The following is a 14,962-nucleotide window of genomic DNA, read 5'->3' as shown; positions in this document are numbered from 1 at the left end:
TATTTGTGCTGTCATGGGGTCTCTTATATCTGGCACTTGGTGCAGTGAGCAGCGTTCCCTTTGTATAGATTATCATTTCTTTTAAGATGTATAACGTGGTTTTGAACTTCTTTTAAAGCCCAGATGTCACGTATTATAAGGAGACTTGGCAACTCTGGTGCCTACCTGCTGTTGGGAACCAATTTCATCCAGCAACTTTTGGAAGAAACCCATATCATACAGAAAGAGGGTGTGTGACTTTTTGGGGTATGATTTATGACATAGTTGGAAGAATACATCCTCAGACTTAAATTATAAAATGATCAGAACAAATCAAAAAAATATTGTAAATAAAATAAATTAAATTACAAATATTTAAAAAATCATGATATCAAAAATCTGGTGGGGCAAGTGCCCCTACAGTTTAAATGGGCATGACGCCCCTAGAAACTGGTGACTCCAACGGTTAATTAAAAATATTACTAGATTTCATGACACGGCAGAATTGGCTTGCCCGGGGCTTCACTCATTGGGGGTGAGGGGTGTAACGGTCTCTCCACTTGACACCAATCACCCCTTTATATAATTCCTGGGTGTGAGGTGGCCTTTCAGAGACAATGAGAGAGAATCATCGAGGCAACTCTCTCAGCCAGGCCCTCAAAGCTCCCATCGCTTTATCCACTGACCGCATTGGTCTCACGAGGGCCATCCCGACCGGGTTCCAATCACAGAACAGCAGACACCAAAAGACACCTTGCGACGCCTCTTTTTCATCTCTCGCTCACTCCTCAGCAAGTACTCCTTTCTCTCTTTTTGAGGTAAATTTTTCTAAACCTCTTATTGCTATCTCTTGCAAAATCGTGAGAGATTCTGAGTCATTTTTCCACATGGTCATTTAATTTTTGTATTTTTTAATCACCTCATATTATTCTTAGTGCAACATATCACATTTGAATGCACAGTGTGACGCATTTTAAAAAGCACCCTTTCCAGAGAGTTGGCCAACCATCCCGTTTAACTGCCACAGGAAGCAAAACTCAAACAAACAAACTTCCATCGTATGCCTGAGGAAGGAGTCGGGCTACAGAGCACTTTTTAAATACAGTGCATTTTAAACACTGATAAGAGTAACCACATTGTAAAAGCACAAATAAACTGCTTCTATTTTCATTGAGAGCAGTTTTTCCCCATTCCCTATAGTTTGGGCTGAGACCGTGAGCTTTGCAGCCTGCAGAGCACGTAATGGAACTCATAAACAGCGTTATCGCCAAATGACCCGCCACGGAACGGACTTCCATCTGCTCACCACTGAAAGAAAAAGAAATGAGGGAGGAAGGAGGTGTGAGGAAGGAAAATCTAACACGGTATACAATTTAGCAGGGCCACATTCCTATCAAGTGTATCTGATGGTCGGTCCAGGTGCTGTCGGCAGAGACTGGCACAAGCCGCAACACTGAGGTGTGTCTGTAATGGCTGCTATCCCTATAAACATACCCAGTGACAAGGCGATACAGGAGAATAGCGCCTCGTAGAGCGCTGCATGCACACACACACACACACACACACACACATGTTATGCGTGAGTGGAAAGTGCCGCAACTCAGCAGGCCGCTGATCAATTACCATGATGGCACTGATGAATAAAACTTAAAAATTGAATTTGATTCCTGTCCTCATTCTCAACCCTGCCCATGTCTTCGCCTTCTGCGGCTCTTTCCGCTGCCAATCCATCACTCTCGACACTCGCCTGGCAGCTTTTATCATGCTTTGGTCGCCGTGGTAATTTTGGCTTCATGATTGCGGACCGTGCTGTAATTTGCATAAGTGTTGCTCTCCAACACAGAAATCGCTCAACCCCCGCCCCCACCCCTTTTTTCTAATTCCTTTTCTACTTTTACTAGTTTTACTCTCCCTCTGAATCCCCCCTCGGTTCTCACACCTAATGTTTCGGTGCAGTTATGAGAGAGTCCACTTGAAAAGCCATGCTGCTTTACACTCAAGTAGAAGGCGGCTATCAGATGACTCTTATATGACTCAGAACGGCAGACACACTGGGGGAGAGGAAAGGACTGGGAATGGAAAAATAAAGAACACACAATGATAGATTGGAGAGTGAAGTTCAGTCTGTTAAGCCGTTGAGGGGGATTGCTTGGCAAGCCGTGGCAGTGTGTGCTAACCAGGAGAGAGTTTTGAGAGTGTGGCCCCCGTGTCTAAATCTCAGCCATCGATCCCCCTGCCTCACTGGGGATGGAAATCAATAGGCAGAGAAATCCGGCGAATCACGCTCCAGAGCCCCATTCCCCCCATCCGAGCACATGGCCAACACCCATGAAATGCTATTTTGGAAGATGATCACGCTACCTCCTGGGTCTGATGGTCCCACTGTAGCCATGGAATATAAGAAGAACAAGACCTGGCCTGGTTCTATGCTTTTTGGAGCCTTTGGTCTTGACTGACAGACTGGCTATAGTGGAGGAGAGCTATCCCCAAACTGGGGTACCCCGCCCCCTTAGACAGGGTTGTAGAACCACTGGTATAGGAGAAATACCTACTTGGATTTTGTTTTTTTTGTGTGTGTTATTTGTTTGGTCTTTTCTGTCCTTGAGCCCCCCGCTTCAGATATCTTAGAGCAGGTTTCTCTGTCATTTGAATGCTAAAAGCATTGTTAGGGACAGCGAGATGTCTGATAGAAATGATTATGGGGTCGAAAATAACAGGTTTCCATCAGACAGTGCTGATTGTTGATTGGCCACTCTGGAGAGGGGGTGGTGACTCTTCTGGCAACTTATGGACTAGCGATGGTAAAATGGCAGAAAAATAAGAGGAAACATGAAAAACAGTCTCCGTAGCAAAATGGAACCAGAAAACAATTTGTCCTGACAAAGAGCTTGAATGTCACACGGCATCAGGATAGGATGGCACGGTCTGGATCCCCGACAGTCGGCGGACCGCGATTGGTCCTTGCAGCTAAGATCGCCCCTGAAAACAGATCATTCATATCGGACGGACTACAACATTCTTTATATCAATTCAGTTTGGGTTTTCATGATGGTGTTAATGTTGTTATGGCCTGTGTGTGTTATGTGTCTTTATTTGCTGTAAGGAGCGTCTCCCTCCTTCTCCGCTGATGATCTGATTGGGAGCTTGTTTGGGAGGTGTTGGCATGCATGTGTCGTGTCGGATAGGCTCTTTATCTGGCAGTGTGTCCATGCAGTGTGGTGATGCTATCAGGGCTAAAGCCTGCTTCTCAATGGGGCCCTGTCATCCAACAATGGGGGAGCAGCATTACCCAGAGTACAGTGGGACAAAGCTTGCTTTCCTTATCAGAGGATTGGAATATTCACAGACTGATTTAACTGCTCTTACCAGGAGTGACTGACAGCCTCTGAAAGAGAGAGTCACAAGGGCAGAGATGAGGAAGAGAGAAGGAGAAATAGGGGCTGGAGGAAGAGAGCGAGAGAGCGATGGGAAGAGGTGGAATTTTGAGCTCTGTGTCATTTCAGACTTCACGACGCCAAAGCTGTTGAGCAATAGCGAAGCTGAAATTGGGCATTCATGAGCAGAATTTGTGACAGTGAAAATTTCAGAAATTGCCCCAACGCTGCCGTGAACATGTTTTCGGGGGCATTATATGAGCTATGCATTATATGACATTGGTCATTTTGGGGATATATGACCGTGAGTGTAGTCTTTGCCTGAATTGAACTGCATGTTTGTTTTTTCTCAACGCACTATTTCTGTTTCTGTCTGCTTTTTCGCCGTCTGTCGCTCGCCGAGTCTTGAAGTTAATGTGCAGTTAGGAGAGTCATGGCGCTCCGTCGGGAGAGGAGCAAGACACTGATTTGATGTGCATGGAGAATGCCATTCACTTTGCTGATTTTGCACTGTGCATTGGAGCTTTAATCTGAGGGCACATTTGTTTATTGGCATACAAATGAACATCTGCATGAAGCTATGCTTGGACGCCGTGGTCCCAGCAGCTCCCTAATCGCCTAAAAGCCCCGAGATGCGGAGCATGCCAATGAGAGAGCGAGGAAAAGAGAGCGAGAGAGAGAGAGAGAGACAGACGCCCCGAGGCCTCCATCATGCACTCCTTTATCTGAGTCCCCCCCTTTTTTGCCCACTTTCTCTCTCTCTCTCTCTCTCTCTCTCTCTCTCTCTCTCTCTCTTGCTCTCTCTTTTTTCTTTCTCTTTCACTGTCTCTGTCTCCCGTCTTTAACGCTCATTTAATTTCTGGTTTATGAGCTGATTCGTCATTGACTCTACGTTATAAAGAGCCGTTCCTTCATCCGTTCTCATTTTACAAGCCTCTTAAGCTGAAGTTTAACTTTCACTAAATCTTAAAAACATATATTTCTTTGAATTAACAGCGTTCCGTATTCCCGGCGTATTTCCATCGCGACTTTTGTGCTTTAAAAGGTCACTCTGGTTGTTTTACAATTGATTCCACTTTCAAATTTAGCCTCCCAACACAATAAAATGATATATTACCACCACCACATATTACCGATATACCGTATATATAAATACATAGAGTCTACACGCATGCTGTGTACAGCGTGCAGAGTCCTTGTAAAAGCTGAAGGGCTTTTAAAGTCTTGTCTTTCTGTTATGACGGCTCTTCAATAGAATGCCCTCTGTTGCTTGCTGCGATCTGGTCTGCGTTATTTCTCCTACTTAATGCTTTATTTGATTGAGGCTGTTTTTTCTTTCTAACTACAGGCTGTCGCAACGAAGTGAATAACGGCAATCTGTCTAAAGCAGTGGTGGTCAACCCGCGGCCCGAGGGCCAAATGTAGTCTGGAGACCCCTGCGGTGCAACCCGCCAATGGATGTTGAAGAAAATAAGATTGATTCTAAATTAATTCATGAAAATGTTTTGTTTTTTTTCAGATTCATTTAATTTTCTTCTTTCTTGTGCGGCATAAATTTGCACACAAGTACATGGTTTACACCGGATTGGCCATGACCGATATAAAGTAACTGTTCAGATTTTTCTCCCTTGCACGTCTCTTTATCCCCTTCCCTGGATCCACAATGTATTCTGCCATAAATGGGATCTTAAATTCGGGTCACACCCCCCTCCCAAAAAAAATGTCCTTTTTGACAAATGTCTCAATGTCATTGCCTAATTTGCCACAGTATGATTTAGTTAGCGCATTGAGATTCATGTTTCATAAGCCCACCCCTTCACAGCTCATATAAAATAAAGGAAATGAGCTGAACAAATTAGTTTTTGATGGTGTGTTGTGATTCCATTTCAATCGGCCCCTACTGTGTGTGAATGCCCTTGTGTATGTATCCTTTACATTCCATTCTCTGCATGAAATTGGGCGTCAATCATTACCTGCTTCGTATATAGAAACCGATGAAATATGCTCTCCGCGTGTGCCTCTGTGCCGGTGCGTCCGACTTTTTTGGGGGGTTTGCACCTTCCATCGCCGAGTGTTTATCTAGTTTCGACGCCTTGATACTTATACCGTTGGACACCCGGAGATGGGATAAAGGGATGCCGTGGAAACAGAGGGACAGAAGAAGAGATAGGCAGAGACAAGAAGAGAGATTGGAGTGGAGGGAGGTAGATTAGAAGCATGGAGTGAGATAGAGAGTATGTCTCCGTAGTAGGTCAGCTCCACATAAGCAGTTCATTTCGGCAATCTAGCCATGATACCGAATCGGTGGGTTAAGTCTGCGTATATTTGTATATATATATATGCATAGGTGTGTGTGTGTGTGTGTGTGTGTGTGTGTGTTTGTGTGTGTGTGTGTGTTTGTGTGTGTGTGTGTGTGTGTGTATCTGTACACACTTACGTGGGTCTGTGTGTGTGTATATGTGTGTGCCTGTGCGTGTGTGTGTGTGTGTGTGTGCATCTCACAGGCCAGTGTGTTGTGTTGGTTAATGAAGAGCAGTAAATGAAATCCTTTATTGTGTTTGATATAACGTCAACTTCCATTAGGGAAAGTGGCGCTGGGGATGATTGCTGGAATACAGGGCTACCCGCAGGGCTCGGAGGGGGTTGTGCTCGGCGTGTTTTCTTATCCCTGCATTTGTGACTGTGTTTGTGTGCTCACGTGTGTGTGTGTGTGTGTGTGTGTCTGTGTGTGTCTGTGTGTGTCGGTGAGTGCATTCCATAATTATAAAGTCATTAACAGGTGTCTATGGGAGATACGGATACGACTGTAATCGGTCTCTATGATGGAACGCTTGTCTCAGATTCAAATGTCAAGCCGCCTCAGCTGCTCCGGGAAGAGCTTCCCGATCTGCGGTGAAATTCATGCGTTCAAGCTATCTGCGGACATGCTTCCCCACAGCTCACGTGTCGAAAACATTTTTCAGACACTATCTGTTGCCCTTTGGATCCGGACGGAAAGGATCAAACGGCTGAACGCGTGTGAAATTCTCCTTTGGTTTGGAAAGAGTTTGGTTTTTAAAACTAACTCTAATCACATTCACCCTTTCAAGACTTTTATTTTCTGGGCTTGTGCAACTGTGAATACAGTGTGCAAATAGAGGCAAAACCGAATAAATGGAATAAATCACGGGAAATCATTTAAGAAGCGGGGAAAAGGAAAGAAAAAAGAAGAATTGCTGGCAGAAATACAGGCTTTGTAAATTACCAGACGGAAGGGTGCAAAGAGGGAATATAGGCAGACAGGTATGTAGACAGACATAAAATAACATGGTGGACCTGGCGAGGAGACAAAGTCACATTGTAATCTAGAGCAGGGAGACAGTTTCTATAGCAACAGCGGGCATCTAACCCGCGCTGTGTCGCATTTGCTGAAAATCTGAAATTGTTAGAGGAGACTGGTACTGAGGGCAGGAGATGGTAAATGATGAAGATAAGGTGCGGCGCGGAGAAGGAGAAGAGATTAAGGAAAGGGAGGAGAGAGGAAGCAGATTGAGATAAGACCGAGGAGAGAAAGGGATGGGGGAGCACGAGCCGAGCGAGATTGATGTATGGGAAGCGCTGGAGATGATCGCCTGACCTTAGCGTTTGTCTCCTGTTTGGAATTTGTTGGTCCACTCAGCATGATAGATTTAATTTACTGATAGCACTTTGTGAGAATTTCCTACCGCCGCCGCCGAGCACGTTTGTGTGTCGGCATCTGCCTGTGCATGTGCTTGATTTTCAGTATTTTTTTTTCATGGTACTGGTGCTTGTACGTGCATGCCCGTGTGCATGTGTCTGCCGTGTGTGATGACGGACCAGTGCTGGGCGCGCGCGGTGATGAGCTGGGTAATTTCTGGCTCTGTGTTTTTATCATATGTGTGTTTAACCCGGACCCCGGTCCCTCGGAGAGCTGCGACCAGCCGCGGCAGATGACCACGCCGCTCCGGGGGCTGGCTCAAAGGGTCGTGGGGGCCCCCCGGGACGCGTTCGCATGGAACTACCGCTTCCCAATGAGTTTGTTTGTGTGTCAGCAATTGTTAGAGACAAAGGTGAGGGTGTGTGTGTGTGTGTGTATGTGTATGTGTGTGTGTGTGTGTGTGGCAGAGCGTGAGTGTAGGAGCTCAGGTGTAATTACACTCCGGGTCGTATTCGTACTACACCGCGAACGGAAACCCATCGCACAAGTTGGCTCGTCTGCACGTGACAACAAATCTGCGGTGACAGTTTAAACTCAGCAGGGACGCCGGGGACATCCCATAAAGTCGCTTTTACTCACACAAAAAATGTATTTATGAGCTACGAGTTGCTCTTGTGCCGCAGTGGTGAAGGCAAACTCCTTTAACGCGGACGAACCGGCCTCAACAAATCGAGGCCTCCAGATCAGTGCTTACGCCGTTGCTTGTGGACGTAACAGCGCATTTCTGCGCCGCTTCTCTCTCTCTCTCTCTCTCTCTCTCTCTCTCTCTCTCTCTTCTCTCTCTCTCTCTCTCTCTCTCTCATCTCTCTCTCTCTCTTTCATTCTCTCCCTCGCTCTCTCATTCCCTCCGCAGAGGCCCGAGCTATTCGTAGCCCTGACAGCTGCCTCCCCGCTGCGCCCACCGCCGCCATCCATCTCCCTCTGTTCCTCCTGTGTACCCTTCGCCTCACCCTGTGTTCTGACCCTCCATCTTAACCTAACATTCTGGCCTGAACAATCGATTCCCCCAATTCTTACGTTTTAAAATTCCTCAAGCAGAGTCGGGTTGAGGAGCGCTGGTGCAACGGGAGAGCCGCGTGGATGGGCGAGACTCGCCCATCCGTCCGTCCACTTGAGCTCTGCTGCGAGCAGCGGCGGCTGAAGCCGAAGCTCATCTGCCTCATTGTCCTGCGTGGTTCTGATGGGGCCGCGCGTGTGTGTCCAAGCTGAGCCCGCTCCCTACTGAGCGCTGGAGGGTTGCCCGGATCCTGGCGGAGATGGAGTTGTCTGGAGAGTCTCTCCCATCAAGAGACTTGAGAGGGAGGGAGGGAGAGACAGAGAGAGAGAGAGAGAGAATAATGGGAGTATATCAAGGCCGCCGTCCAAAAAAAAACCCCAACAGTAGTTAGACGTACAGTACAGGAGTGTCAATGACTGAGAGGGAACGGAAAATTAGCGAATGAGTCACACTTTCCCCGATGAGAGCGATAGAGAGAGTGTGATACCGAGCAATAAAAAAAGGAAAGAAGAGATGCTCCGAGAAGGAGAAGCGCTCCCCCGGTTTTACTCCCCCATTAGAGCATGACCGGAGCTGGCGCGGGGGGGGGGGGGACGGGGAGAGAGTCAGCCACTCCGGTGCCCTTGAGAGCGCGTCCTCAGCCAGCCTCCTCATGATAATGAGGCGGGCCCCACGGACGCCGCTTCTCACGCGCAGCCGCGGCCCGCCCCTGCGCATGCCTTCACCGAGATAAGGCTGCCGACCCCGGAGGAGAACGGAGCAATGGTGGGTGGGTGGGGCGGGGTGGGGGGGGGGGGGACGGCGCTTTGGGGAACTTGTCCGGAACAGAGGCAGGGAATTTAGGAGTCTTAGACGAGGGATGTCGGGGGCCGAAGCTTGGGATTTGGTGATGGAGTTGGTAATTGGAATTGGGTGGTTGGTCTGGTGAACGAGTGGAGGAACATAATGGCGATGAATTCAAAGTTTTTTTTTTTCCTCCTCCTTTTATTTCTTCCACAAGGACTAATTGCTCGGAGTCCAAACACAGCCAGCTGAGGCTGATAAGACTCCTGTTGAGAGCAAAGGTTTGAGTTAATTCTATTCTCATTACAGACCACCTTAGTCCACGCCACGTCTGAGCTCACACAGCGGCACCGGGCGAGAAAAAGACGTTATTACAGTTTCACCCCCCCGCCACAAAACAGTGTTCTGACAGTGTTCGCGACACAGGTTTTGAACATGTACCGCATTACATCACGTTGGCTGGAACATCCGAAATACATCCCAAAAAAAAACAAAAAACACATTACATCCTCTGGGATCAGCGACTCGCTGGCCTCCATACCTGTCATTCCACATCACACTACCCCTTCCAGTGTTCTGTGATGCTGATTATATTCTCATGCTGAACAGTGTGATTGAATATAACCATGGCTCTCTCTAGCTTCCCCCGCTGCGAAGGAGCAGGACGGATATGCAGTGCGCGCTGCTATATCTCCTCTCATCACCTGTCTTTTTTTTCACTTTTCTTTTCCTGCGCAGGAGAGTGACATTTCATACTACGATTCAAAAGCGGATTCGGACTATGTGAGTACAGTACGGTCTTGCCCCTTTCCCCTCCAACCTGGTAACCCCACCCCCACCCACCCCCGCCCGCCACCCAACCCTTCACCCCACAAGCAGCCACCTCCCCTGCACCCCCACCTCCCTCCCTCCACTCCCCTCCCCCATACCCTCCCCGGCCCCCGTGCTTCCTGTGTTGATGTCCTCCCGGTCACGGGCCCCTGGGCTGTCTGTGTTTGTTAGCGAGGTGACACTTCTTTGCGGTGAGTCGCTGTGACAGAGCGGGGGCCGGAGCGTTGCATGTGACAACCACTGAAGCTGCACCCCCCCCCCCCACCCCCACCCCGACGCTAACTAACTAACTAGCGTCGACTGTGTACCCCCGGTACTGCCGTGCGTACATCCTCAACCGACGCCCAAGTCCGGAAGTATGAGGCTGTCGGACGCGCGCGCCCTCAAAGAGCGGAGCCACGCCCTTCTCTCAAACGCGGAGATTCCGTCTGTATCCTGACTGTCATTCATATGTAGTCGTCTTGATATGGGTGACATGGCCCGAGGAGCGGTTACCTCCTCAAAACCAGGGCTGTGGTTCCTCACGGCTGCACAGTTCCCTTTTTTGGGATAGGTCACACTCCCAGCCTCCGCCTGATTGATTATCTCTCGCCGAGGAGTGCACGGATCCCTTAGATCACCAAAGCACAAAAGGTGGAAAGAGAGAATGTGAGTCAGAGAGGCGGAGGCGCCATAAATCACGGTGTGATTTTCTCTTTGTGCACGCCACTCTGGTGATTAATGACACGCCGCTTTAGGGCCTGTCAGCACGTCTAATTGGAGGACATCGGTCATCATTAACATGGCACGGCGAGGCTGAGCCCCCGACACACCCCTGACCCGCGCGTCGTCACCCCCAGAACCACCCAAAGACAGCGGCAGAGGTCAGATGGAGGTCTTTCCCCCAGCCCTGCTATCGAGCCGTGGCGGACCGCTCTGTTATCAGTCACGGTTTCTGCCACAAATGCCCCATTTAATAAAGACCTCTCCGGCTGAGTTAAAAGTCTTTTGCAACCAGGAGATTTGATAAGAATTCACATTAAAAAAAAAAAAAGGTAAGTGAGTGGTGCTTTGTCTATCCTTTATACTTCCTGTCTGCTACTTTCCTTGTTCTGAATGCTTAACCCTGTTCCGCTTTCTCTTTTTGTTCCCCTGTAAAAAACAACTTTATAATTGCCAATTAATCACAAGTTATTTCTTCAATGTTTTCTTTTTTCTTATATAATAAGAAAGAGGTTTTAGGTAAAAGAAAACAAAAACATTATGGAAAGGGTAATATCAGGTGGCATATTTCACATATCAACCGTTGGATTAAATGACAAATTGTTGTATTTTCTCCATTTTTCCAGTTGATTTGCTGTACGCTCAGCTGTGATACAAAAATGTTGCACATGAAATAAATCAATGATTATTTAGGTAGAGGCAAATAATCTGATGTAATATATGCGTGATTTGGGAAAGATATTGTACATTTAAAATGCTCTCATTATGTTTACTTTTCTGTTGTTCAATTCCATTGACAATTGTTTGGGTTTGTTTAGAATCATGTTTCCTCTCGCTTTTGGTTGTACATTTGTATATGTTGGTCATTTTCGTAATCACCGCCGACAAGAGGTTTTTCCTTCCCCCTGAGGAAATCGATGAGCAGTTTGTACTTGAAGAGTACTTACGACAGCTCCTCTCCCCCTCTCTCCTTCCCCCCTCTCCGCCTCCAAATATCCGTCTGTCTTTGTCTGCCACGGCTTGGCACGCTCATCAATTTTGGTCTTAGTTATCCCTGGTTTTGGTAAAGTGGGAAATGAAAGAGTCTGCAAAATGTCATCTCTGGCCTCTTAAACCTTTAATTAAACCTTGAGAACGGGGAGATAAAATTAACAAATTAGGTAATGGATCGAGCAACACAGGTGGTGGATGGTTGAAGAAAATGAACCAATCAGTCTTTCCTGTGTGGATTTATTTAGCTCCTAATTAGAAGCTGCCTTGGTTAATTATGATTGGGCTCTTTTGAAGAGAAAAAAGAAAAGAAAAAAAAGAACCCTCCCTGCCTGACTGGAATTATACTGTCAGGCAGAGCGATAAACAAACACCTCCACATTCCTGTCACATACAGTAAATGCTGGCCAATCACATTCACAATGGTTAATAAAGCAGCATCACTAACCCAATCACTCCAGCTATTAATAGCAGTTTCACCAGTCACGCCCAATCTGCTGATTATATACAGTATATCCAAACACACTTTCCTGCAGTACTTTCTGCATTCACTTATATCAATGTTTTGTCATCTTGCATAATATAATTGGGGCTGAATCCATTTCTCTTGAGGATAAATAAATCTGTGTGAAGGGTAAAACTGTTTTGGTTGAAAAAAAAAAAAATTTTGAAGCCGCGTTTTTTCGAATCAACAGGACCTCATCGTGGTCGACAGTGCATCCGCAGCTTTTTTAGCTGTGCCAGTATTAACCTGCACGGTGCTGCTTGAGGGAAAATTTAACTTAAGTAGATGTATACGAAATATAAAGCTACCTCTGTCAAGATCTTTGCAAGTAACTGAATATAGTGATTAAGTCATTAACCTGGATGATGAAACCTAAGTGACTGTAAAGAGAGACTTTTAACTTCCCGATTTTAATGATGACAATGAAAGGACATTCAAAGGAAATTAGAAGATAACTGGCTGAAAGATGTGTCTGGATATCAGTGCTTTACATTCATTAAAAAAATTTGGAATGAAATCTAAGATGATATTATTAATATTATTATTATTATTATTATTATTATTATTATTATTATTATTATTATTATTATTATTATTAATAATAATAATAATAATAATCATAATAAATTGTCTTTAATAATTAATTTGATGGATAATTAACTTGTTTGTGGTTTGTTTCCGTTTATGTCTTGGACCTCGTAGATTGATAGCCTTGAGTGCGTTTATGTTTTTGGAGTTGCAGACATTAGAGAGCTGATGATAACATTTTCCTGTCTTATGTTATCGTAATTTGAGTGGATCGTATTGTTTCTTCTCCTGACTTTCAACAGGCCATCAGAAGAGCTCCCTCTGCTTGTCCAACAACAGCTTATAATTGCGTTTTAATAGTCAATTAAAGGCGGCCCATCAATCAATTTCTGCTCTGGACATGGGTCTTTAGTTTAATTTTGCCTAAAAACAAACTGTTTTTATCATGTCAAATATAATTAACCCTTGCTGCTTTATTAGGCATGCATGTAATACTGCATATGTGATAATCATACAAGTCAAACTTTCTACTGCAAACAGTGAACCACAGATCAGAGTGTTGCAGAACCAAATGTTTTTGGGAATGAGGAAGGAATAAGATGTCTTCATGCTATCTGGTATCGTTGAATTTTCGTCTGGCAACATGTCTTTAAGGATATGATCGTTCGATTGCCTGGGACCCGACAAATCCGCAGCTCATGTTTCATTAGCAGCTACGTCTGGCCACCCTCTCATTCAAACAGATTTCTCCCCCCACCTTGCCAGGGTCGCGCCACTCACAACCGTTAATCTCGTATGGTGCAGGTTTGATACCGTGATGATGCAGAGGAGAGCCAATGATGCACCTTACCAAGATGGCTGCCACTGACGCGACGCAGTCTGTTGCATCCACTATTGTGACAGTATAAAACAAAGTGGACGGCATTTTTTCTCTAAAAACCTTTTATTGATAAGAAAGATGTGTTTGCTGTTCTTCCGACGGGATTTGGTAAAAGTTCAGTTTACTAACTCATCGCACAGCACTACGCCACATGTTTTGTTGCTCTGATTGGTTGTAGGTCTATCCAATGCTCTGATTGGTTGTAGGTCTTTCCAATGCTCTGATTGGTTTTAGGTTTATCCAATTGCATCCAGAGACGTTTTGGTCTGCGCCCATTGGCAACGCCCCTTTGAAATTGAAAATGAACTGAGAGATTCCAGGCTAATTGGTCTATATAGTGGTGCCCATTCTAATATTTATAACGTTTAAAGAAATTGCCGTGAACATCGCAAGTAGAATGATTAAGGAACTTGTTGCTGGGCTGCTGTTGTGTTTATGTGTATCAAAGTCATTAATTTATCCATCTACTAATTTATCTCCACAAAAATCACGGTTCGCTACGTACCTCGGTTCTTTTAAGTCAAGGTTCGGTTTATTTTCGCTACAGTAAGGTAAATGCAAAACATAAACTTGCTTGTCGTTTCTTTAGACTTTTGTAAACATCATCAGTTTATGATTTTTTTTAATATTTTTTTTAATTAAACATAATAAAAATATATGAAAATAAAAAAGAATAAAAAATTAAATACTGCTGCAAACTACTAATACCATCCACAATAAATAAAATATTCTCAAATAAATTAAAAAATATATAAAATATAACAAAAACATAATATAATATAAAATATAATAAGAAATATAAATAACTATCGATTACAGCGTAGCATTAACAATCCCAGTTTGTAGAATTGCACCGATTTTTTTTTTTAAGAACTTAACTTTTCCACTTTGTCTAAAATGTCTAAAGGGCAGCATTAATAGTTCAAGCTTATAGGCCTGCTTATACAGTATTATTGTCTTGTCTTTTTTTTTATGAAACTAGTGCATGCCCATTCAAAAAATACTTTTTAGGCAATTTCATTTCACATTTTAACATAATGTCAATGATTCAGTCCCGTGTTCCACAATGGAAGATGAAATTCCGGTTAAAGTCATACACCGTGACTCAGTCACAGAGCCCTGAAGCCCCACCCCCAGCCGGCTCGTTGTTCCTTGTTTAATGAAATTCATTAATATTACACGTGTCGTGTATCCAAATTTCACAAAATTCGACAATGCACTTCCTTGGGTCCCAGAAATACACCCGCCAAGTGTGAAGTAGATCGGATGAACTGTTGTCGAGAAAATCAAAGGATATACAGACAGAGATTTCCCCCTTTTTAGTTAGATGAACTTTTCCTTTTTTTTTGTAAGAAAAATGGACTTGTCCACGTTTCCGCAGAGAGGGCAGATCAGCTGGCAGTGACAACATCTCCAGCTGTAGATAACAACCTGTCGCTAGGGACAGTGGGAGCAGGTGCAGCAAGGCAGCACTTTGCTAACTTGGCAATATGTGGAGGATATGTGGGCTCACCGGTCCTCTGCCATGAAAGTGTGTTGGAATCGAGTGAAATGCCGCCCACTGCCTCCTATGAGGAAACCTCTTCCTTCACCAGCTGCAAATTAGCTGTGTACCTCCCCAAACAGTAAGGCCGCGGCTGACTTCTTGCCGGGAGGAGAAGGTTCAGATGCCTCT

General features: G+C 45.2%; 1 protein-coding gene across 1 annotated transcript in view; it reads left to right on the top strand.

Annotated features, from left to right (window-relative positions):
• cacna2d2a (calcium channel, voltage-dependent, alpha 2/delta subunit 2a) overlaps positions 1–14,962 on the top strand; it is a gene marked incomplete at its 5' end in the record, with an annotated part of 134,713 nt that overhangs the window by 72,215 nt on the left and 47,536 nt on the right. The window contains one exon of the mRNA XM_080000311.1: positions 9,590–9,634. Coding sequence (XP_079856437.1) covers positions 9,590–9,634 — 45 coding nt within the window. The remainder of the gene's footprint in view (positions 1–9,589; positions 9,635–14,962) is intronic.

Source organism: Zeus faber, assembly GCF_960531495.2.
Source record: "Zeus faber genome assembly, chromosome: 5".
NCBI classification, from domain to species: domain Eukaryota; kingdom Metazoa; phylum Chordata; class Actinopteri; order Zeiformes; family Zeidae; genus Zeus; species Zeus faber.
This window is presented reverse-complemented; position numbering and strand designations above follow the sequence as displayed.